Raw genomic sequence first — 23,159 nt, forward strand, 5'->3', positions numbered from 1 at the left:
AAATGAAAGAGAATGTAGATGAAGATGAAATGAGAGATATGATACTACGTGAAGAGCTTAACAGAGCACTGAAAGACCTAAGTCGAAACAAGGCCCCGGGAGTAGACAACATTCCATTAGAACTACTGACGGCCTTGGGAGAGCCAGTCCTGACAAAACTCTACCATCTGGTGAGCAAGATGTATGAGACAGGCGAAATACCCTCTGACTTCAAGAAGAATATAATAATTCCAATCCCAAAGAAAGCAGGTGTTGACAGATGTGAAAATTACCGAACTATCAGTTTAATAACTCACAGATGCAAAATACTAACGCGAATTCTTTACAGGCGAATGGAAAAACTGGTAGAAGCCGACCTCGGGGAAGATCAGTTTGGATTCCGTAGAAATGTTGGAACACGTGAGGCAATACTGACCCTACGACTTATCTTAGAAGAAAGATTAAGGAAAGGCAAACCTACATTTCTAGCATTTGTAGACTTAGAGAAAGCTTTTGACAATGTTGACTGGAATACTCTCTTTCAAATTCTTAAGGTGGCAGGGGTAAAATACTCGGAGCGAAAAGCTATTTACAATTTGTACAGAAACCAGATGGCAGTTATAAGAGTCGAGGGGCATGAAAGGGAAGCAGTGGTTGGGAAAGGAGTGAGACAGGGTTGTAGCCTCTCCCCGATGCTATTCAATCTGTCTACTGAGCAAGCAGTAAAGGAAACAAAAGAAAAGTTTGGAGTAGGTATTAAAATCCATGGAGAAGAAATAAAAATGATGAGGTTCGCCGATGACATTGTAATTCTGTCAGAGACAGCAAACGACTTGGAAGAGCAGTTGAACGGAATGGATAGTGTCTTGAAAGGAGGGTATAAGATGAACATCAACAATAGCAAAACGAGGATAATGGAATGTAGTCAAATTAAGTCGGGTGATGCTGCAGGAATTAGATTAGGAAATGAGACACTTAAAGTAGTAAAGGAGTTTTGCTATTTGGGGAGCAAAATAACTGATGATGGTCGAAGTAGAGAGGATATAAAATGTAGACTGGCAATGGCAAGGAAAGAGTTTCTGAAGAAGAGAAATTTGTTAACAGCGAGTATAGATTTAAGTGTCAGGAAGTCGTTTCTGAAAGTATTTGTATGAAGTGTAGCCATGTATGGAAGTGAAACATGGATGATAAATAGTTTGGACAAGAAGGGAATAGAAGCTTTCGAAATGTGGTCCTACAGAAGAATGCTGAAGATTAGATGGGTGGATCACATAACTAATGAGGAGGTACTGAATAGAATTGGGGAGAAGAGGAGTTTGTGGCACAACTTGACTAGTAGAAGGGATCAGTTGATAGGACATGTTCTGAGGCATCAAGGGATCACCAATTTAGTACTGGAGGGCAGCGTGGAGGGTAAAAATCGTAGAGGGAGACCAGGAGATGAATACACTAAGCAGATTCAGAAGGATGTAGGCTGCAGTAGGTACTGGGAGATGAAGAGGCTTGCACAGGATAGAGTAGCATGGAGAGCTGCATCAACCCAGTCTCAGGACTGAAGACCACAACAACAAGTGATTAGATACAGTTTTTAGTGCTTGCTGCAAACTGCCTGCTTACGATTAGTCAGGAAGGAACTGATCCACTTGTTGGACAGACCTCGAAAACCGTACCTTTCAAGCTTTGATAGCAGAATTTTATGGTCCCCCATGTCAAAAGCTTTTGACAATTCAATAAATACTCCTATTGTTTCCTGTTTTTTGTCCATCAGGTTTAGGATGGAACTGATGCACTCATAGACAGTAGTTGTCGTTGACCTCTTATTTCTGAATCCATGTTGTTCATTACATAGGATGCTGTTTTTATTTATAAATTTCATAAGTTTGTCATACATAACTTTTTCCAGTACTTTAGAGATGCAGGAGGAAATTGTGATGGGTCTGTAGTTGATTACACTGGTAGAAGCCGACCTCGGGGAAGATCAGTTTGGATTCCGTAGAAATGTTGGAACACGTGAGGCAATACTGACCCTACGACTTATCTTAGAAGAAAGATTAAGGAAAGGCAAACCTACATTTCTAGCATTTGTAGACTTAGAGAAAGCTTTTGACAATGTTGACTGGAATACTCTCTTTCAAATTCTTAAGGTGGCAGGGGTAAAATACTCGGAGCGAAAAGCTATTTACAATTTGTACAGAAACCAGATGGCAGTTATAAGAGTCGAGGGGCATGAAAGGGAAGCAGTGGTTGGGAAAGGAGTGAGACAGGGTTGTAGCCTCTCCCCGATGCTATTCAATCTGTCTACTGAGCAAGCAGTAAAGGAAACAAAAGAAAAGTTTGGAGTAGGTATTAAAATCCATGGAGAAGAAATAAAAATGATGAGGTTCGCCGATGACATTGTAATTCTGTCAGAGACAGCAAACGACTTGGAAGAGCAGTTGAACGGAATGGATAGTGTCTTGAAAGGAGGGTATAAGATGAACATCAACAATAGCAAAACGAGGATAATGGAATGTAGTCAAATTAAGTCGGGTGATGCTGCAGGAATTAGATTAGGAAATGAGACACTTAAAGTAGTAAAGGAGTTTTGCTATTTGGGGAGCAAAGTAACTAATGATGGTCGAAGTAGAGAGGATATAAAATGTAGACTGGCAATGGCAAGGAAAGAGTTTCTGAAGAAGAGAAATTTGTTAACAGCGAGTATAGATTTAAGTGTCAGGAAGTCGTTTCTGAAAGTATTTGTATGAAGTGTAGCCATGTATGGAAGTGAAACATGGATGATAAATAGTTTGGACAAGAAGGGAATAGAAGCTTTCGAAATGTGGTCCTACAGAAGAATGCTGAAGATTAGATGGGTGGATCACATAACTAATGAGGAGGTACTGAATAGAATTGGGGAGAAGAGGAGTTTGTGGCACAACTTGACTAGTAGAAGGGATCAGTTGATAGGACATGTTCTGAGGCATCAAGGGATCACCAATTTAGTACTGGAGGGCAGCGTGGAGGGTAAAAATCGTAGAGGGAGACCAGGAGATGAATACACTAAGCAGATTCAGAAGGATGTAGGCTGCAGTAGGTACTGGGAGATGAAGAGGCTTGCACAGGATAGAGTAGCATGGAGAGCTGCATCAACCCAGTCTCAGGACTGAAGACCACAACAACAAGTGATTAGATACAGTTTTTAGTGCTTGCTGCAAACTGCCTGCTTACGATTAGTCAGGAAGGAACTGATCCACTTGTTGGACAGACCTCGAAAACCGTACCTTTCAAGCTTTGATAGCAGAATTTTATGGTCCCCCATGTCAAAAGCTTTTGACAATTCAATAAATACTCCTATTGTTTCCTGTTTTTTGTCCATCAGGTTTAGGATGGAACTGATGCACTCATAGACAGTAGTTGTCGTTGACCTCTTATTTCTGAATCCATGTTGTTCATTACATAGGATGCTGTTTTTATTTATAAATTTCATAAGTTTGTCATACATAACTTTTTCCAGTACTTTAGAGATGCAGGAGGAAATTGTGATGGGTCTGTAGTTGATTACATTGACTTTATCCCCTTTTTTATATACAGGAATAACTTTTGCTGCAGTGTTACCCTGTAGTAGCAGGTTCAAGTGAAATTCTTTGTTAGAGTACCCACCAGTCAAAATTGCAAAAATGTATCTGGAAACTAAAACAACGAAAAATTGCTGGAATCTAAAAAATTCCTCGGTTTTTCCTGGTTTTCTCGTGAATGAAAAAATTTTCCAGTTTTTCCCAGTTGTCCTGGGGCATATACATCCTGTAAACACCAAATTTTGATACACTGACCAAACGGATATGTTCATCATACATGTCACACTGATTTCTGCAGTTATTGCACAGAGTATTCTTGTCTGTTAGCACTGACAACTCTACGCAAACGACACTGTACTCTGTCATTAATTGAAGGCCACTGGCCACTGAGTTGTCTGTGATGAGAAGTAATGCCTGAAATTTGGTTATCTCAGCACACTTATGACACTGTAGATCTCAGAATATTGAATTCCCTAACACTTTCTGAAATGGAAGGTCCCATGCATCTACCTCTAATTAGCATTCCGTGTTCAAAGTCTTAATTTTCATCATGTCGCCATAACCACGTTGGTCACCTCTTCACTGAATCACACGAGTACAAATGACAGCTTTGCAATGTACTGCCTTTCTATACATTGTGTACGAGATACTACCGACATCTGTGTACATGCGTAATTGTTATCCAATGACTTTTGTCACCTCAATGTATGCACCGATGTAGCCGATCCAACATATGCGCTAAATAATCCACTGTGGTCCACTACACAGGATATTACTGTTGTAACTGAAGGCATAGCTAAATACGTTTTTCAAAAAATTAAAGTAGAAACTGATGAAATTCAAATAATACTTTACTTATTCCATCTGTTCATTCAAAGTTTCACTTCAACAACAAATAAACGTAAGAAATAAGACCACCACTTGGCATTGAAAGCATAAACAGAAGACTATTACTGCCCCCGAGTAGCAAATGTACAGAGCAAAACATACCAGTCTTTCAGCTACACTATTCTGCCTTGGGGCCATGATTGCTGATCCATCCTGGAAGAAAAATTAATTATTAACATTTTTTTCCCCAGAAATATAGCAAAGGTATTCTCAAGTTTGTCACATCTCGTCATACTTACTTCTGAAAATCCAGAGCTTGTGGTTGCCTGCTCTGAGTCAGCCTGGAAAAGCAAAGCGATTATGGAGTTAAGTATTTTGCAACCAAATTAAAGCAGCCAACTTACACCAACATCTGGGGCAACTGGGTGTGAGTATACAAATTAACTGGATCAATCCTTAGAACTGATAACATTATATTTTTTAAATTATAAGCTAATCAGAAATTTTGCATAAATTAGTCTATAAAACTAACTTCATTGCTTTTCTTATGTAAAGAAGAAAATAAAATCAGAGTCACACAGTTTTATGTATATGTAATGCTTGTACATACAAAGAATAGGAAAACTGATCTAATAGCACTCATACATCAACAACTGTCAATAATTTTGTCCTAAATATTTTTCCACTGCAGGTAAAAGAACTAAGTGCTCCAGGGAAAAAAAGAGACTAGATGTAAATTATTAGAGACTTTTGAAGCTACTTCTCTGTTTACCATTTGAATTTTTTTTTTCCTCTTGTCACTAAAAGTTACTTACCTATCAGTCACATCCTCTGCAACCTTGAATTAGCCTTCTGCACGGTAATTATTTCGTGTTAAGAAGACAAATACTTCATTAGTCAGTACCTGTCCATTAACAATAATCTCTCAAGTATAATTAGAAGAAAATGGTCACAGTGCAGTCCAGATCCAAAGACTAAGGCAATAACAAATTTAACAATAAAAGCATATGAGTTTTGACTTCATTTACTTGCCACAGCACACACTTAACATGATACATTGCTCCCTGTAAAGTGATAGAAACTTTTCTAAATTTCTTCAGTTTGTTAGTCACAGATCTCCCCAACTGAATATCTCTAAATGAAGCTACTGATACTGATTAACATAATAACATTAGACTTCAACCTTTATTTTTCAAAAATAGAAACCTATTTAGTTCAAGTTGTCTGATGTGTGGATTTATTTTTAAAAAGATCAGTGGAGAACTTAATGGTCTGGATTGTTTATTCCAGAAACACAAAATCAAATAATAACTTAGGTACATTTTTTATCACATACCTAAAAGATCATTCCCTCCAACTTTCAAACAAAGGCCCCAGTAAAAATATACATAGGTCACAAAATGCATAAGATAACTTTCTTCCCCAAAAAGATTACCAGCCTACCTCTTCATATTATTATGTTATGAAGTGCTGACGATCACTGTGGATGCAGATCTCCAGTCGAGGAAGAAATTAGACCACAACACTCAACAATGAGTATACCGACTAATGATGATGATAGTGTTTCTAAGAAGCATCATCAAATGATATATTGTCTAAAACAGACGATAATGTAAAGTGTATTTTGAAAATCATGTGATGATGATGAACTTGCCAGTTCAAAACCGGTAACGGTGTTATTTACCTAAATAAATAGCAGTGTTAATAGTGGCTGGTTGCTGTTTTCTTCTTTGTAAGAAGTAACCTACAGTAATCATCAAATGACTTTAAATTCCCAGTATGATGAAAATTAGTAGAACAAAATTAGAAAATTAGTGGAACAAACAAGTGACAGATAGTAGAATATGTAAGTACATTCAGGACAGCTGGTTGAAAGTAATCTGCTCTGATGGTTCATCTAAGAGGCCACATGACATTTGAAATGTTGCTAATGAATCTCAAGACACAAATCATCAAATATTAACTGTCAATTTTCTTTTACATTGAAGAAGATATGGCAACACATGAATCAACAGGTATAAATTAGCAATCTGTGATAACGAGCAAATTGGGTGATCATCTTAGGTGACTGAGAAATTGGTAGTAAGGGTTGATAAAATCACCAGAAATGTTCTAAAGACTCTGCGTGGGTTTCAGTATCCAGAAGTTTTCACAAAAAAAATGAGCATCAAATTTAGCTTTTCACCTGAGGTATAAGAAACTGTTTGCTTGGTGGGTGATAGTGGTATGATAAAAAGACAGTCATGAAAATGTGGTGCTACATGGACCTACCTCATTAAGTACAAGATATTGATTACTTAACTACTACATCACCATCTGCATAGTTAAATAGTGATGAAGTTCTTTCGTTGCACTTAATGATGTGATATGTGTTGCATGGTCCTCAGCATATGGTGGGTGCACTGGCAACTACGGATGGGATTGTGATATCCCTTGGTTAGTATATTCTCTGATTTAGTCAATGGGCTGCCAGGTTGGTTGGTTTGTGGGATTAAAGGGACCAGACTGTGATGGTCATCGGTCCCTTTTTCCAAAAAATTAAAACCGCCCAAAGAGAATAAAAACGAACAGCAGGAAAGACGTCAGACGACACGGGACAAGAAAGACGCCGACAGAGATCAGACAAAACAAATTAAAACACACAGTGTGCCGGTGGTTGGCCGACCATAGAGAAAAAAAGAGGAAAAGCCAACCACCAAGAACACATTAAAAACTCAGTTTAAAATCAGAGGCTAAAAGCCAGAATCAACACTAAAAAACATAAACACTCAGATTAAACGATAAAAACCCCCTGCCCGAATAAAACGCAAAACTAAGTCCATCATGGCAGAGTCATCTAGTAAAAGCGCAGAGAGCGTGTCAGGCAGCGCAAACGTCTGCCTGAGCACAGATAAAAGTGGACAGTCCAACAAAATGTGCACCACTGTCAATGCCGAGCCACAGCGACAGAGAGGAGGGACCTCACGGCGCAGTAAGTGGCCGTGGGTCATCCGCGTGTGCCCAATACGCAGTCGGCAGAGGACGACAGACTCCTTGCGAGAGACTCGCAAGGAGGAGTGCCACACAGTTGTCGTCTCCTTGATGGCATGGAGTTTGTTAGGGGTGGCCAGACCGCGCCATTCAGCGTCCCAAAGCGAGATAACTTCGCGGCGGAAGACTGCCCGCAAATCAGTCTCCGGAAGGCCAATGTCTAGAGTGGGTTCACTGGTGGCCTGTTTGGCCAGGCGGTCAACATTTTCATTGCCTGGGATACCGACATGACCGGGGGTCCACACAAAGACCACAGAGCAGCCGCAACGCGCAAGAGTATGCAGGGACTCATGGATAGCCATCACCAGACGAGAACAAGGAAAACACTGGTCGAGAGCTCATAAACCGCTCAGGGAATCGCTACAGAGAACGGAGGACTCACCTGAGCAGGAGCGGATGTACTCTAGGGCTCGAAAGATGGCGACCAGCTCAGCAGTGTAAACGCTGCACCCAGCCGGCAAGGAACGTTGTTTGAAATGGTCCCCTAGAGTTAGCGCATAACCGACTCGACCAGCAACCATCGAGCCGTCAGTGTAAACAATGCCAGAGCCCTGATACGTGGCCAGGATGGAATAAAAGCGGCGGCGGAAGGCCTCTGGAGGGACTGAGTCCTTCAGGCCCTGTGCCAAGTCGAGCCGAAGGCGAGGGACACACCACGGGGGTGTACGCAGAGGTGCCCGGAAAGGAGGTGGAACAGGGAAAAACCCAAGCCCGGAGAGAAGCTCCTTGACGCGGATGGCGATCAGACAACCCGACCGGGGCCGACGTTCTGGCAGATGGACGACTGACTGCGGGAACAGGACACAGTAATTTGGATGCCCGGGCAAGCTAAAAACATGGGCAGCATAAGCAGCCAGTAATTGTTGGCGTTGTAACCGCAGTGGAGAGACACCTGCCTCCACTAGTATGCTGTCCACAATGCTGGTGCGGAAAGCACCAGTAGCAAGGCGTATTCCGCTGTGGAGAATGAGGTCCAGCACCCGCAACGCAGATGGGGAAGCGGAGCAATAAGCCAGGCTCCCATAATCCAGACGAGACTGGATTAACGCTCGGTAGAGCCGTAACAGGGTAGACCTGTCGGCGCCCCAGCTGGTGTGACTCAAGCATCTCAGAGCATTTACATGCCGCCAACATGCCCGTTTAAGCTGCCGAATATGAGGCAGCCAAGTCAACTGGGCATCAAAAAGTACACCCAAAAACCTGTGGGTCTCCACCACAGCAAGAAGTTCGCCGCCAAGATAAAGCCGCGGCTCAGGATGGACCGTGCGGCGCCGGCAGAAATGCATAACGCGGGTGTTGGCAGCCGAAAACTGAAAACCACGCGCTACAGCCCAAGACTGCGCCTTGCGGATTGCGCCCTGTAGCTGACGTTCAGCAGCTGCAATGCTAATAGAGCTATAGTAAAGGCAGAAGTCGTCAGCATACAGGGAAGCGGAGACAGAATTTCCTACCGCTGCAGCGAGACCGTTGATTGCAATTAAAAACAGGCAGACACTGAGGACAGAGCCCTGTGGTACCCCGTTCTCCTGGACGCGGGAGGAACTATGGGAGGCTGCGACTTGCACGCGGAAGGTACGATACGACAGAAAATTGCGGACAAAGACCGGCAGAGGGCCCTGAAGGCCCCATCCATGAAGCGTAAAAAGGATGTGATGACGCCATGTCGTATCGTACGCCTTCCGCATGTCAAAAAAAAGACAGCGACCAGGTGCTGACGGCGGGCAAAGGCACTGCGGATGGCTGACTCCTGGCTCACCAGATTGTCGGCGGCGGAGCGACCTTTACGGAACCCACCCTGAGATGGAGCCAGAAGGCCCTGAGACTCCAGTACCCAATTCAAGCGCCGGCTCACCATCCGTTCGAGAAGCTTGCAAAGAACGTTGGTGAGGCTAATGGGGCGGTAGCTGTCCACCTCCAAAGGGCTCTTGCCCGGTTTCAAAACGGGGATGACAATGCTTGCCCGCCATTGCGACGGAAACTCACCCTCGACCCAGAGACGGTTGTAAAGGTCGAGGAGGCGTCGCTTGCAGTCCACTGAAAGGTGTTTCAGCATCTGACAGTGAATGCGATCTGGCCCAGGGGCGGTATCAGGGCAAGCAGCAAGGGCGCTGTGAAATTCCCACTCACTGAACGGAGCATTGTAGGATTCAGAAATGTGGGTGCGAAAAGAAAGGCTCCGATGTTCCATCCGCTCTTTAATGGAGCGGAAGGCCTGGGGGTAATTCGCAGAAGCGGAACTCATAGCAAAATGCTCTGCTAAGTGGATTGCAATGACGTCGGAGTCAGTACAAACTGCTCCATTCAGTGAGAGCGCAGGGACGCTGACAGGGGTCCGATAGCCGTAGACGCGTCGAATCTTGGTCCAGACCTGCGATGGAGTGACATGGAGGCCAATGGTGGACACATACCACTCCCAGCACTCCTCCTTGCCTTGGCGGATAAGGAGGCGGGCCCGCACACACAGCCGTTTGAAGGCGATAAGGTGGTCTATGGAGGGATGTCGCCTGTGACGCTGGAGCGCCCGCCGGCGATCTTTAATCGCTGCAGCGATCTCAGGCGACCACCAAGGCACAGCCCTCCGCCGAGGGGACCCAGAAGAACGGGGAATGGCAGATTCGGCGGCAGTAACGATGCCGGTGGTGACCGAGTGAACCACCGCATCAATGTCATCACTAGAGAGAGGCTCAATAGCAGCAGTGGAGGAAAACAAGTCCCAGTCAGCCTTATTCATAGCCCATCTGCTGGGGCGCCCAGAAGAGTGACGTGGTGGCAGTGACAGAAAGATCGGAAAGTGGTCACTGCCACACAAGTCGTCATGCACACTCCATTGGACAGACTGTAAGAGGCGAGGGCTACAGATCGAAAGGTCGATGGCGGAGTACGTGCCATGCGCCATGCTGAAGTGTGTGAAGGAACCATCATTTAGAAGTGAAAGATCGAGCTGTGCCAATAAATGCTCAATGGTGGCACCTCGACCTGTTGCCACTGACCCACCCCACAGAGGGTTATGGGCGTTGAAGTCGCCCAGTAACAAGAAAGGTGACGGCAATTGGGCTAGCAGCGCAGCCAGCTCATGCTGCGTGACATCGCCATCCGGTGGAAGGTAAAGACTGCAGAAGGTAATAGCCTGTGGCATCCAAACCCTAACAGCGACAGCCTCTAAAGCTGTTTGTAGAGGGACAGACTCGCTGTGAAGAGAGTTAAGGACATAGATGCAGACGCCGCCAGACACCCTTTCATAAGCTGCTCGGTTCTTATAATAACCCCGATAGCCACGGAGGGCGGGGGTGCGCATTGCTGGAAACCAAATTTCCTGAAGAGTAATGCAGAAGAAAGGGTGAAGGCTGATAAGTAGGTGGAGCTCAGCTAGATGGTGGAAGAAACCGCTGCAGTTCCACTGGAGGATGGTATTGTCCATGGCTGAGAAAGGCGTGACGGGACTGGGAAGGCAGATTACGCCGCTGGGTCACCTGCTGCCTCCGATTGAGCACCTGTGCTAGTGCTATCCATGGCGTCTGAGGGACCGGCGAGATCGAGGTCCTCAGCGGACGCCAGAATCTCCACCTTGTCCTCAGACGCAGAGCTGGAAGGTTGCGGTGGAGTGGCTGCCACCGCGAGTTCCTTGGGCTTAGAGCTCTTCTTCTTGGATTTCTCACGCTGCTCCTTGGGTTTAACTGGCTGGGAGGGCTTCACCGATTCAGTCTCCGGGACTGAGGAGGATTGTGAAGCCCTTCGACCAGCTGATTGTGGGCACTTACGCCACTGTCGGTCGTCAGCCTTCCCACTGGTGGAAACCTGGAAAGGGAGGGACCCAAGGGACCCCTTGCGAGTGTGAGAAGCCGAAGAAGTTGGACACTTCTCTGGCTTAGAAGCAGGGACGGACGTCCCTGATGGGGGGGATGGTGTTGCTCCTGAGATAGGTGGTGCAGGAGCAACCCGGTGGGTAGAGCCCCCCACTGGCAAGGGGGCAGGAGGAGTTGTACCACTCATCAATCCGGCCGGAAGTCGCAAAACTGATGGGGCGAGCACAGGTGTTGTAGCAGCGGCGTAGGAAGATGTCATTCTCACAGGATGTAATCGGTCGTATTTCCTTTTGGCCTCAGTATAAGTCAGTCGATCCAGGGTCTTATTTTCCATGATTTTACGTTCTTTCTGGAAGATTCTGCAGTCTGGCGAGCAAGGTGAATGGTGCTCCCCGCAATTGACACAGATGGGAGGCGGGGCACATGGAGTATCGGGATGAGATGGGCGTCCGCAATCTCGACATGTGAGGCTGGAAGTGCAGCGGGAAGACATATGGCCGAACTTCCAGCACTTGAAGCACCGCATCGGGGGAGGAATATAGGGCCTGACGTCACATCGGTAGACCATCACCTTGACCTTTTCCGGTAACGTATCACCCTCGAAGGCCAAGATGAAGGCACCGGTAGCTATCCAATTTTCCTTCGCACCCCGATGAACGCACTGGACGAAATGTACACCTCTGCGCTCTAAGTTGGCGCGCAGCTCATCAGACTGCAAAAGAAGGTCCTTATGGTAAATAACTCCCTGGACCATATTTAAACTCTTATGCGGTGTGATCGTAACAGCAACATCCCCTAACTTGTCACAAGCAAGTAACCGTCGTGACTGGGCAGAGGATGCCATTTGTATCAGGACCGATCCAGAGCGCATTTTGGACAAGCCCTCCACCTCCCCAAAATTGTCCTCTATATGCTCGACGAAGAGCTGAGGCTTTGTGGAGAGAAAAGACTCCCCATCAGCTCTCGTACAAACTAAGAAACGGGGCGAATAACTGCTACTGCCATCCTGAGATTTACTTTCCTCCCACGGTGAGGCCAGGGAGGGGAACGTTTTCGGATCGTACTTCTGAGCGTTGAATCGAGCCCGAGAACACTTAGAGACTGCTGGCGGCTGGCCACCAGCGAGAGACGATATACCACGCTTCATTGCGGGTCATCCACCCTGATGCCACCTACTCCGACCAAGGGCCCTCCCCACGGGCGCCACCCAGCCACAGCAAAGGCCACCTGGCAGGATGGCCGTTGCCGGGAGTCCCGATACCCCAGGAGGATAGGCATCTACTCCTTGGCATACGTGGGGAGTTAACGGCACAGGCATCAGTAGAGCGATCCCTGTGTTGTCAGGGGGCTACAACCAACAGGGTACACGGTGGCCCCACCACAACGGACTGGCTACCGTGTTGGATGTTAGGTAACATGTGGTCCATGGTCGCCGTCAGTGCAGAAAGAGGCACTGCACAGTGCAAGGTGTAATCTGCACGCAGGAATTTAGTCATGCCCAAGAGATGGAGAGCGGGCAGGACTGCAATTCAACAGCGAATAAGCTGGCAAAAGGTCTGATTGCAAGATGGACACAATGCACCAAGTAAGGCGCCCTTCCCCAATCGGCTCGCTCTTCGGAAAATTTTGAGAGATGGAGGTCAAACCCAACAGGGGATCATCACAGAAGGCCGAAAAGTTTGAGACTCCTTTTAGTCGCCTCTTACGACAGGCAGGAATACCGCGGGCCTATTCTGCCAACCTTGGGCACAAGTGTCATGGCTGGAAGCTGTTGTAGGGTGCCAAGAAGTCCATGATCTCTATCTCTTGCTTTTGCTGCCAAGCTATCAGCAGGTCTTCAACAAAAAAGTAGCACTTTATTTTATTTATTTACACGTCAAGTTCCGTAGGACCACACTGAGGAGCCAATCTCCAAGGTCATGAAAAATGTCAGTACATGAAATTACAACATAAAAGTAATAACAGATAAAAACAAAATGTTTATGGACCCGAAAAAAGCCAATCCATAAGTTTAAGTAAACGCAATCAATAATACAACAAGAAGCAGCTTAATTTTTCCATGAACTCCTTAACAGAATAGAAGGAGTGACCCATGAGGAAACTCTTCAGTTTCGATTTGAAAGTGTGTGGATTATTGCTAAGATTTTTGAATTAGAGTGGTAGCTTATTGAAAATGGATGCAGCAGTATACTGCACACCTTAAGTTAAGGAAGTCCAATCCAAATGCAGTATATATAGAGGGGCCAATGTCAAAAGACTCGTGAACAGGGGTCGACAAGAGGTTCGTAACTTACACCACTTATTGCCCAAACTGCCCGTTTCTGAGCCAAGAATGGGAAGAGTTACCCCAAAATATAATACCATACGACATAAGCGAACGAAAATAAGCAAAGTAGACAAATTTTCGTGTCAAACGATCACTCACTTTAGATCCCATTCGAATAGTAAAAATGGCAGCATTAAGTCTTTGAACAAGATTATGAACGTCGGCTTTCCACGACAGTTTACTATCCATTTGAACACCTAGAAATCTGAACTGTTCAGTTTCATTAATCATATGCCCATTCTGTGAAATTAAAATGTCAGGTTTTGTTGTACATTAGAAACTGTAAAAATGAGTCTTACTGTAATTTAGTGTTAGTTTATTTTCTACAAGCTGTGAACTGCTCCATTTGAAACCGGGCCAATGCTGCACACAACATCCCTTACCCCAAACTAGTGTCATCAGCAAACAGAAATATTTTAGAGATACCCATAATACTAGAGGGCATATCATTTATATAAATAAGGAACAGGAGTGGCCCCAACTATGATCCCTGAGGTTCCCCCCACTTGACTGTACCCCACATCACACCACCATTCTCAACATTGTGAATAATGACCTTTTGCATCTGTTGCTAAAGTAAGAGGTGAACGAATTGTGAGCTACTCGCCATATTCCGTAATAGTCCAACTTCTGGAGCAATATTTTGTGAACAACACAATCAAATGCCTTAGTTAAATCAAAAAATATGCCTAGCATTCGAAACCTTTTGTTTAACCCATCCAGTACCTCACAGAGAAAAGAGAACATAACATTTTCAGTTGTTAAACGACTTCTAAGGCCGAACTGTACAATTTGGTAGCAATTCGTGTAATATAAAATAATCAATTATCCTTACATACACAGCCTTTTCAATAACTTTAGCAAACACTGATGACATAAAATAGGTCTAAAATTTCCTACATTATCCTTTTCTCCCTTTTTATATAGCGGCATTACTACTGAGTACTTTAATCATTCAGGAAACTGAATATTCCTATGGGAAAAATTACAAATATGGCTAAATACACAGCTAACATGTGCAGCACAATACTTTTTAATATTCTGCTAGGCACTCCATCATATCGATGAGAGTCCTTAGTCTACAGTGATTTAATTATTGACTCAATCTCCCCCTTGTATGTATCACAGAGGAGTATTTCAGACGTTGGAAAGGCGTTTGCCAAGAAAGTTATACGATTCCCTGTAGAAACTAATTTTTTACTTAATTCACCAGCAATGCTCAGAAAATGATTGTTAAATACTATACATATATCTGATTTATCAGTAACAGAAATATTTTTACTACGAACTGACTTTATATCGTTGACGTTGTACTGCTGACCAGACACTTCCTTCATAACTGCCCATATGGTTTTTTTTTAATTTTATCCTGTGAATTAGCTATTCTATTTGCATACCACATATGCTTTGCCTTCCTACTTTTTGTAATGGACTACTGTAGCTTGAGTGTGACTACTTCTAATATTTTGATACAATTCCCGAATTGTTCTACATGATATCTTTACCCACTAGCCAGCCACCCAGGCTGCCTATTACTGCTAGTACCCCATTTAGAATGTTGTGATGGGAAGCAACTCTCTATGAGTATGAGAAATTTGTTAAGGAAAGCATTATATTTATCATCTATGTTATTAGCACTATAAACATCCTGCCACTCTTGTTCCTTGGCAAGGTTTAAAAAACTCTATTGCTGTTGGATTAACTTTCCTACATAGTTTGTAATTATATGTGACATCTGTGTCAGTACAAAAGCCTTTTAATGTTAAAATTTGTGCACCATGGTCTGAAAAGCCATTCACCCTTTTACTAACAGAATGCCCATCTAGTAATGAATAGCTGCCAATACACAAGTTATTCCATTTTGCATCTATCTTGAGAAGCAAAGCATTCTTTTCAAATATGCTGACTCACTCTAGTGGCTTAAGATTTGAGTATGCGAGTGTCTCCATGTAAGTAATGTGCCATATGAGGCAATGAATGCAACCCTTATGTTACTACTCAGTCTTCAAAATGGTTGGAAAATATATAGTATGCCACCTGCAGTGTAAGTTCTAGGTATCTGAAGCTTTGACTATTTCCAGTTCTCATTCCCAACGGATGAATTTGTCTCTGTTTTTCGAGGTTCCTACTTTCCTGAATTTCATTGCTTTTCTCTTATCCTTATTTATGATTGCAACTTAAATTTTGTTTGTATCTCATACTATGAAGCAGCGTAGTTGTTCTTAATAGCATAAGAAAGCTTTTCAATTACAAAAAGTGACTTAGAGTAGACTTGTTTGGTAAAACGTACAGTTAAATTCTTTAAACCACATTTCAGAAAACAGAGTGAAACCATGGAGTATTTGATAGTGTAGTACTATCCTATACGTACCTCTGACAAAGTACCTGAACATTCAGAAAGTTCTTCCTGAAACAAAAGAAATAAATAATTTTTGATACATTCAACATGTAGTCTACAATGACACAGAGAATTATATGCCACAGTGCCAATGTATAACTGATTAAAGCAACATAAATGCTCTTCAATTAGTCATGGAACTGACCCCTCCGCTCCCCAAAAAAAGTAGGTGTTATAGACTTAACATACAATTGTAACAGCCTAATATCAGTTCATTACGTAATATGTATCACTATTTGATTATGTTGGGTTTGCTGAAATTTTCCGATATTGAGTAACTTTGCTCTCACTTATCTGACACTAAATCTTCAATAAGGAATTTGATTTGGACAAAATGCATTTCCTCAATAGCTACAAAGCTATGAAATTACTCCATTCCGAACTCTGGACACATCAATTTGAATCTACATAGTATTTGATATTTTTTTTTCAAAAACACTGTCACAGTTTTAAATATTGCTGTAGCTCAAATCAGAAATTCTCAGAAATTTCTGCTTCTGTTTCCTTCACTTTTCATTCAACACTCCATTCTATTTCTCAAAACTGAGATGGTGATAACCTAACTTATTTCCTGTGTTAACATCACTTTCTTTACCTACTTTCAGGAAAAAATTAGTACAGCACTGAAAGAGATCTTTCATACAGTAAATAACTCTTACCACTCCAAACACACCTTTCTACATCACATTCTGCCTTACAGAATTCCAAAACAAAAAAAATCAAAAACAAAACAAAAACTCACAGCAGCTTTTGAAGTATTCATAAATGAAAGATAATGCCCATTCACTAAAGAATGGTCTAAAAGGCCACTCACCCCTCTCCAATCTTCTGAATGCACACTTTCAACTTCTACGGAAGCCTGTAATAAAGAAATAAATAAAATAAATAAATAAACAGTAGTCCAGTGCTATTGTCATTTATTTTGAAGCAGAAATATGTGTGGACATGGGGAGAAACATGAAAGGAAAGAAGAGGTGAGAAAAACCTCAAACAAAAATTACTCAATAATTCTTAATTTTTTCACTAACTCATAAATATGATGGTCACATCAAGCTATGAAAACCCAACATTAACTGATAGCATGCCATTCCTTAGGTAACTTGTGGAGTCTTTGCTGAGAAAATGATGTTTACATACCATCTTCAAAACCTGGCCTACGTCACGGCCAAAGTTGTAGTTGTGTGTACATTAATAATATAAAGTGACTATCTGCACCATATTAACATCTCTTTCTGAAACAACGAATCTCTTACTTTGGCAACTCAGTATGTTCGAAGTCCACACACATATGTGCACCGAAATATTTATGATTAAAAACAATGGGTCAACCGAAGCGCCCGATCCCACCCGTCGGCTTTGACCCATGACGCAAGGCTGTTGTGGTGTGTGACATCACGACGGCGCGGAATTTAGTTTGTGAGAGTGGCGTGTTTGTAGGTGTCGTTTTGATGTGATTGGTGGTGCTCTCTGGTGGTGTGTTAGGTGATGTTTTTGGTTTAGTTTGTGTCTAAATTTGTTTATATTTACTTTGTCCCCATCCAAAAACCCGTAATTTCCCACGCTTGTCCCGTTAGTTTATTTAGATTTTTTTGTGGAACGTGTGTGTTTTAGTTTTTCAATGTATTTTCGTGTTTGTGGTCATGTTTACCTGATGACATCATAGGCGCCATATTGGAGTCGTAGTGTATGGTCGTTCCTGCCATATTTGTGATGTCATGGGTCAAAGCATACGGGTGGAATCGGATGCTTCTGTATTTCCAAAACAATAATCTTCTCATTTAAGATATGACGACTGGCTGCAAATACTGTTTGGTGTTGTGAAAGAAACTGCAAAACAACTTCTGTCAAGGCACTCAGTGGCAATGACTTCTGCCTTTCATCATTCTTGTGCGCTACCTCTAGTGTGCGGCTTCTATCTTTTGTGGGCTGTAATTGTATTAGTAGCACAATAGAAAACACCCCAATGCTGCTTTCAATTCCATAGAAGGCAGGCACTGCAAGTATGAATATTACAGAACCATTGGTTTACATCATCATTGCAAAATATTGGCAAAAATTATTTACACAAGAATGGAAAGACAGGCAGATCCTGACTTCAGGGAAGATCAGTTTGAGTTCCCAAGAAATGTGCAAACATGCCAGGCAATATTGTTGCCAAGATTCATCTTAGACAAGAGATTCAACATAGCCAAACATATCTTTAAGCATTTGTAGCTTTACAAAAAGCTTTTAACAATAATACCTGACATACACTGTTGTAAAGTTAGAAGGGATAAAATATACAGAGTGATTCACAAAGATAAGCAAATATTTTAATGTTATTCTACAAGTAAAACTAGAGAAAAAAATTTACATAAACATAGGTCTGCTAATATGGAGTTACCGTCAATAAAAGATTTTGCCTGAAATTTAGCAACTTCACTATTAGATCCAATATATTTCTACCATGAGGTGGGTACCTAACTATCTGTTCTAGGTAGTTTTCAGAGAAAGAATTTAGTAATGTTTCACAGGGTGTCCTATCATGCCCACCACTAATAAAGCTGTAATTTTCGGAATTAGTCAGATGATTAAAGTCTCCAATGATTACAGTATGGCTAGCGAACTTATGTACGCGTGACTGAGGTTTTCTCTAAAGTTTTCAGGTACATCAGGAGATGAGTCTGTTGGGTGCCAGAGAGATCCACTCATCATTTTATGCCCACCCCTGACACTGAATCTTGTCTAAACAATCTCACATGCAGCTTCAATTTCTACCACTGTCGATCTGAGTTTCTTGTCTATTGGCAACAAATGCGCCGTCTCCATTTCCTATTTTTGCCTCCCCTTTCAATACACACTTAAAATTTCCCCAAAAATCACACTGCTACCAATTTCAGGTCTCAAACAGCTTTCTGTACTTAGTATTATGTGAGCTTCACTGCTTTTCATGAGCATTTCAAACTCTGGCACTTTGTAGTGCATGCTTCAGCAGTTTACCATTACGATTCTAATATTCTCACCTGTGAGAGCCATTTCTTTAGCCATTTCTTTCGATCTTACATCAATACTTCGGGGTTTCCTACAGCTATCATTATCTGGATTGGATGGAGAATCATCTAATCTAAAAAACCCTTGTGTGCACCCCACACACAGTCAGCCATCTGAGTAGCAACCTCTGATGTTTAGTGCTCACCTGACCTATTTTGAGGGACCCTACAGTTCTCAACCCTATGGTGCAAGCTCTGGAAGTCACAGCCTGGCTTGTCACAGAAACGTTCCAAAGTCTCTAGTGCAGTCCTTCCATCTGACTCAGAACGAAAGGCCCACAATCAGTTCTGGAGCCAGTGATGCAAATTGTGAGCTTCGTTGAAACTCCATGCACGAGGCTGGTCTTCTCAACCTTCTCTGCCAGTTGCTGGAATGACCCAAGAATGACATCTCAGCTTAGGTGGCAGGCATCATTTGGTAAAATGTGGGCAGTTGGTTGCACCCTTCTCTCAATGGCTGCCGGTATAGCCTCTGTAACAGGTTGAGTGAGGCCGCCAAGCATACCACTATGTGTTCTTCCTCCAATTGTTTGGTGCTATGGTAAGTGTTCTGTGAAAACTAGTCTATCAATTTGTTCTTTCAACCCTTTATTTTGACCCAGATATAAGCTTCTCACAGTTTGTCATTCTCTCGAGTACTCCTTTAGACAAAGTATTGAGTTGTAGGAATTCCACTAGGTTCAACAACTGAAAAAACCACAAAGGGTCTAACAACTTTGTAATGAAAGAAAGATTGACCAGTACATTACTTACAGATTTATCTTTTTCATCACAGACAACAGATGGGAACATCTTCACCTGTAAAAAAAAAAAAAGTGTTGATTAATATTTCCCATAAAATTAACCATCAGCCACATCTAACTACCACAAAGTCAAAGTTGAACTTTCTAGTTCTGAAATGGTTTAAATCAGAAGGACGGACTGCTGGTGTTCAGTGACCATCATGTATTGTCCATTCGTAAATGAACAGAAAAGCAATTCTGAGGGTCCACCACAAGAGCTACCAACAATTCCTTCAAAATGGAGCATTACAATACACAGCCTTCCACAGAGACTTGGTGAGAAACATTAATGACTAGCTTCCTCATCTGTATGTAATTAAGTAAAGGAGGTCCTACATCTCGGCACTATATAGGCAATGCTGTTGTCTACACTGCTAATTAATGTTCACAATTTTACCACTTCGGTGAACAGTTCTTACCGGAACAAGCCTTTTCCTCACTAAAGAACAAATGGAAATACGGAAGCGTCCGATCCCGCCCGTATGCTTTGACCCATGATGTCACAAATATGGCAGAAACAAAAACAAACACACACACTTTCCACAAGAACCCTAATGACACTAACGGGACAAGCGCGGGAAATGGGGTGTTTTGGGTGGGGGGCAAACTAAATATAAACAAATTTAGACACCTTGCGTAGCTACAACGTGTAAGTGAAGACAGCCATGCATGAATACCCACCCACCTCCCCAGGGGTCGTAACCCCTGCAACCCATAGAAGATAAAAATGCTTCAGTAGCTGATTAGTGTTTTTTGTCTTTTTTTAAAAAAAAATCTCACAGGATAGAACGAACAGATCAGAAAGATAAATATAATAAACTAAAACAGAAATTGGAGGAAACATAATTAAAAAAAGTAATAAGTGTTTTTAAATTAAAAAAAAAAATCTCACGAGATAGAACGAACAGATCAGAAAAGTAAATAAAATAAGATAAAACAGAACTGGAGACAGCCACACTCAAACCAAACTCTGCGCCGTCATGACGTCACACACGACAACACCCTTACGTCACGGGTCAAAGCCGACACGTGGGATCGGACGCTTCTGTCGACCCGAACAAATTATGGTTCCAGTACAGAAATCACCATATCATTCATATGAGCTGAATCACAGAAATCAAACTGGAGAATGCCAGAATCAAATGTGCACTTTCTGAATGTCAGCCACCTCTTACCGTAGAGCCACTGCCTAGTTTCTTCAACAGTATAATACAACTAACATGCAAGAGAGTAATAATATCTCAAATTGAAGGGAAAGAAGCTCATAATCAAAACAGTAAATATGTCAAGAAGTTAACAAAATATTTAAAGCAAGCTTCCATTGCCATACTCTCAAATTGAAGGGAAAGAAGCTCATAATCAAAACAGTAAATATGTCAAGAAGTTAACAAAATATTTAAAGCAAGCTTCCATTGCCATACTCTATGTGGGCTTTACATTCTTGTGGCAAAAACTGCTAACAAGACACTGTGCTGCATTGTCCCATTCCCAAAATGATTTTTACACACAAATTTACCCACAGAAATGGCTCAATGGATGCCCCGAACTATTTACAGAGACATACAACCTGTCTTAAGCTGACTTTCTTTACATAACAGATGGGTAGTAATAATTTGTTTATTTATGAAATTGTTTTCTCTGAAATGTAATCCAAAATTTTCAAGCACTGTAAGTCCTCACTTATGGGACACAATCCTGCATTACCTTAAATTCTGCGATGCCTTTCCCCAAAACGGGTTCTATGATGTGGTGTTACACATGAACACAGTCATGGCCTTCCAAGACAGAAAAATTAACTTCATTTGGACTAAATAAAAGTCCAGGGTTAGCCAAAGGAAAAAGCGCATCGTTTAGTAATTCAATCATGGATGAAGTTTCAGCAACAAGACAACAGGATATCTGAAGCAATAGCAGATAACACCAAATTTAATAAATCAAAACGAGTTCCAAACAGGCAGTTACATAGCTAAGTAACTCTTCCTCACTATCAGTACAGGTAGTTTTCGAAAACCGGAAAACAGCAGATTTTGCAGGTGCAAAGAGGAATGTCTCATGCCTGAAAATGCTGTTCATGATTGGCAGCGCTCTCTTTGAAGTAACAACAGAAAATAAATTAAACCTGCGAAATATATTTTCTTAATATTAGCAGTCACAGCATGCAGAAATGTCTGAACTAATTTATTTCCTTCAATTCAAGGCACACAATTACAATTTCGGTAAAGCTACAACAAAGTAGTCTTCGACCTGAACACAATCACAACAAAATGATGAATACATACAAATACTATACAGAACAAAATTCGCGATAGCCACAAAGCGGCCGCTCTACAAACTCGTAACACCTGAATTAAGGCTCTCGACATTGTGCAAACAGATTAACTATTCACTTTCTCATCACAATTTAATACTAAGCTATATTCCACATGCAGCGATAACACAAAATATAAACAAAACTCATAATTTCTTCCTCGAACAAGGTTGATAAAATACCTTCACGGGCATCGTGAACTGAATATCCTACAGACAACAAAGAACAATGGAAGGCATGTGATTCAAGTACGGCTTTTATCACAAAGTCGGATCCGTAACAACAGTTAGTTCTGTAAGAGTAGTCAATTATTACGTCAGGTACTGGGTTCTATTTTGTCCTGTCTTTCACGAAAAAAACACACATAATAACACTACCACCACTAGCCACAGAAACTGTCACAATTACCGAGCTGCTCGCAACCACCTTGCGAGCAAATTTAACCGCCAAATCGGCAAAGACCCTGTGAGCATTCAGAGATGATATAATATTTGGGCTCAGCCTACCAGTCTTGAGTGGAAACTTGAGTTTCCAGATCAGCGTGTACGGCGATGACAGATTCACGCTAGGCATCAGGCAATCGTCATGACATGTCACGTTGACTTGAAATATATTCACAGTGGACGTCATGTTAATTAGGCCACTACCGAACGCTGAACATGAGGTTAAGGGATAACGTTCGTGATACAAAAAAATCGGGGTATGGTATCGAAACTAAGGAACTTACAACGTCGAACCAAACTTCATAAGTCATATTCTAGATGAATTTTGCGAGCCAAATTGCGGAAAGTAAAAAAAAAACCCAAAGCTTCGACACTTATTTGCACTGTATTTAGTACAATCTAAACGAAACACTTTTGTAGCCTTGTTTCAAAAACTTTCCAAACTTTCTAAAACAAGGTAAAATGGGTGTCTGGTTTAGGTAATACAGTATCATGCAATATTTGTGTTGGAATACAAAGAATCTCTTAACCTTTTACATTATGTTTTCTCTATATGCAGCAAACAACTATCATGAACAACCATATTTCTCCTTCAGAAGAGCTGATTTCTACATTTAACAACCAGTTATTTAATGAAAATCGCTACATCAACATATGTTCTTATTTATACACAATGTAG

The 23,159-nt window shown here is 42.1% G+C and overlaps 1 protein-coding gene across 3 annotated transcripts in view; it reads right to left on the minus strand.

Annotated features, from left to right (window-relative positions):
* The window catches only part of LOC126195020 (uncharacterized), a 170,521-nt gene extending 147,957 nt beyond the window's left edge, over positions 1-22,564 (minus strand). For 2 of the 3 annotated variants that reach the window (XM_049933455.1, XM_049933453.1), the window contains exons 1-6: positions 22,220-22,475; positions 19,701-19,745; positions 16,733-16,777; positions 15,892-15,927; positions 4,661-4,702; positions 4,524-4,574 (exon numbers count right to left, since the gene is read on the minus strand). In XM_049933455.1, coding sequence (XP_049789412.1) covers positions 4,524-4,574; positions 4,661-4,702; positions 15,892-15,927; positions 16,733-16,777; positions 19,701-19,745; positions 22,220-22,231 — 231 coding nt within the window. In that variant the 5' untranslated portion in view covers positions 22,232-22,475. Of the gene's footprint in view, positions 1-4,523; positions 4,575-4,660; positions 4,703-15,891; positions 15,928-16,732; positions 16,778-19,700; positions 19,746-22,219; positions 22,476-22,543 lie in introns of those variants that run through there. The other variant, XM_049933454.1, reaches the window with a different exon arrangement.
* Between the last annotated feature and the right edge of the window lie 595 nt (positions 22,565-23,159).

This window comes from Schistocerca nitens, chromosome 7 (assembly GCF_023898315.1).
Source record: "Schistocerca nitens isolate TAMUIC-IGC-003100 chromosome 7, iqSchNite1.1, whole genome shotgun sequence".
NCBI classification, from domain to species: domain Eukaryota; kingdom Metazoa; phylum Arthropoda; class Insecta; order Orthoptera; family Acrididae; genus Schistocerca; species Schistocerca nitens.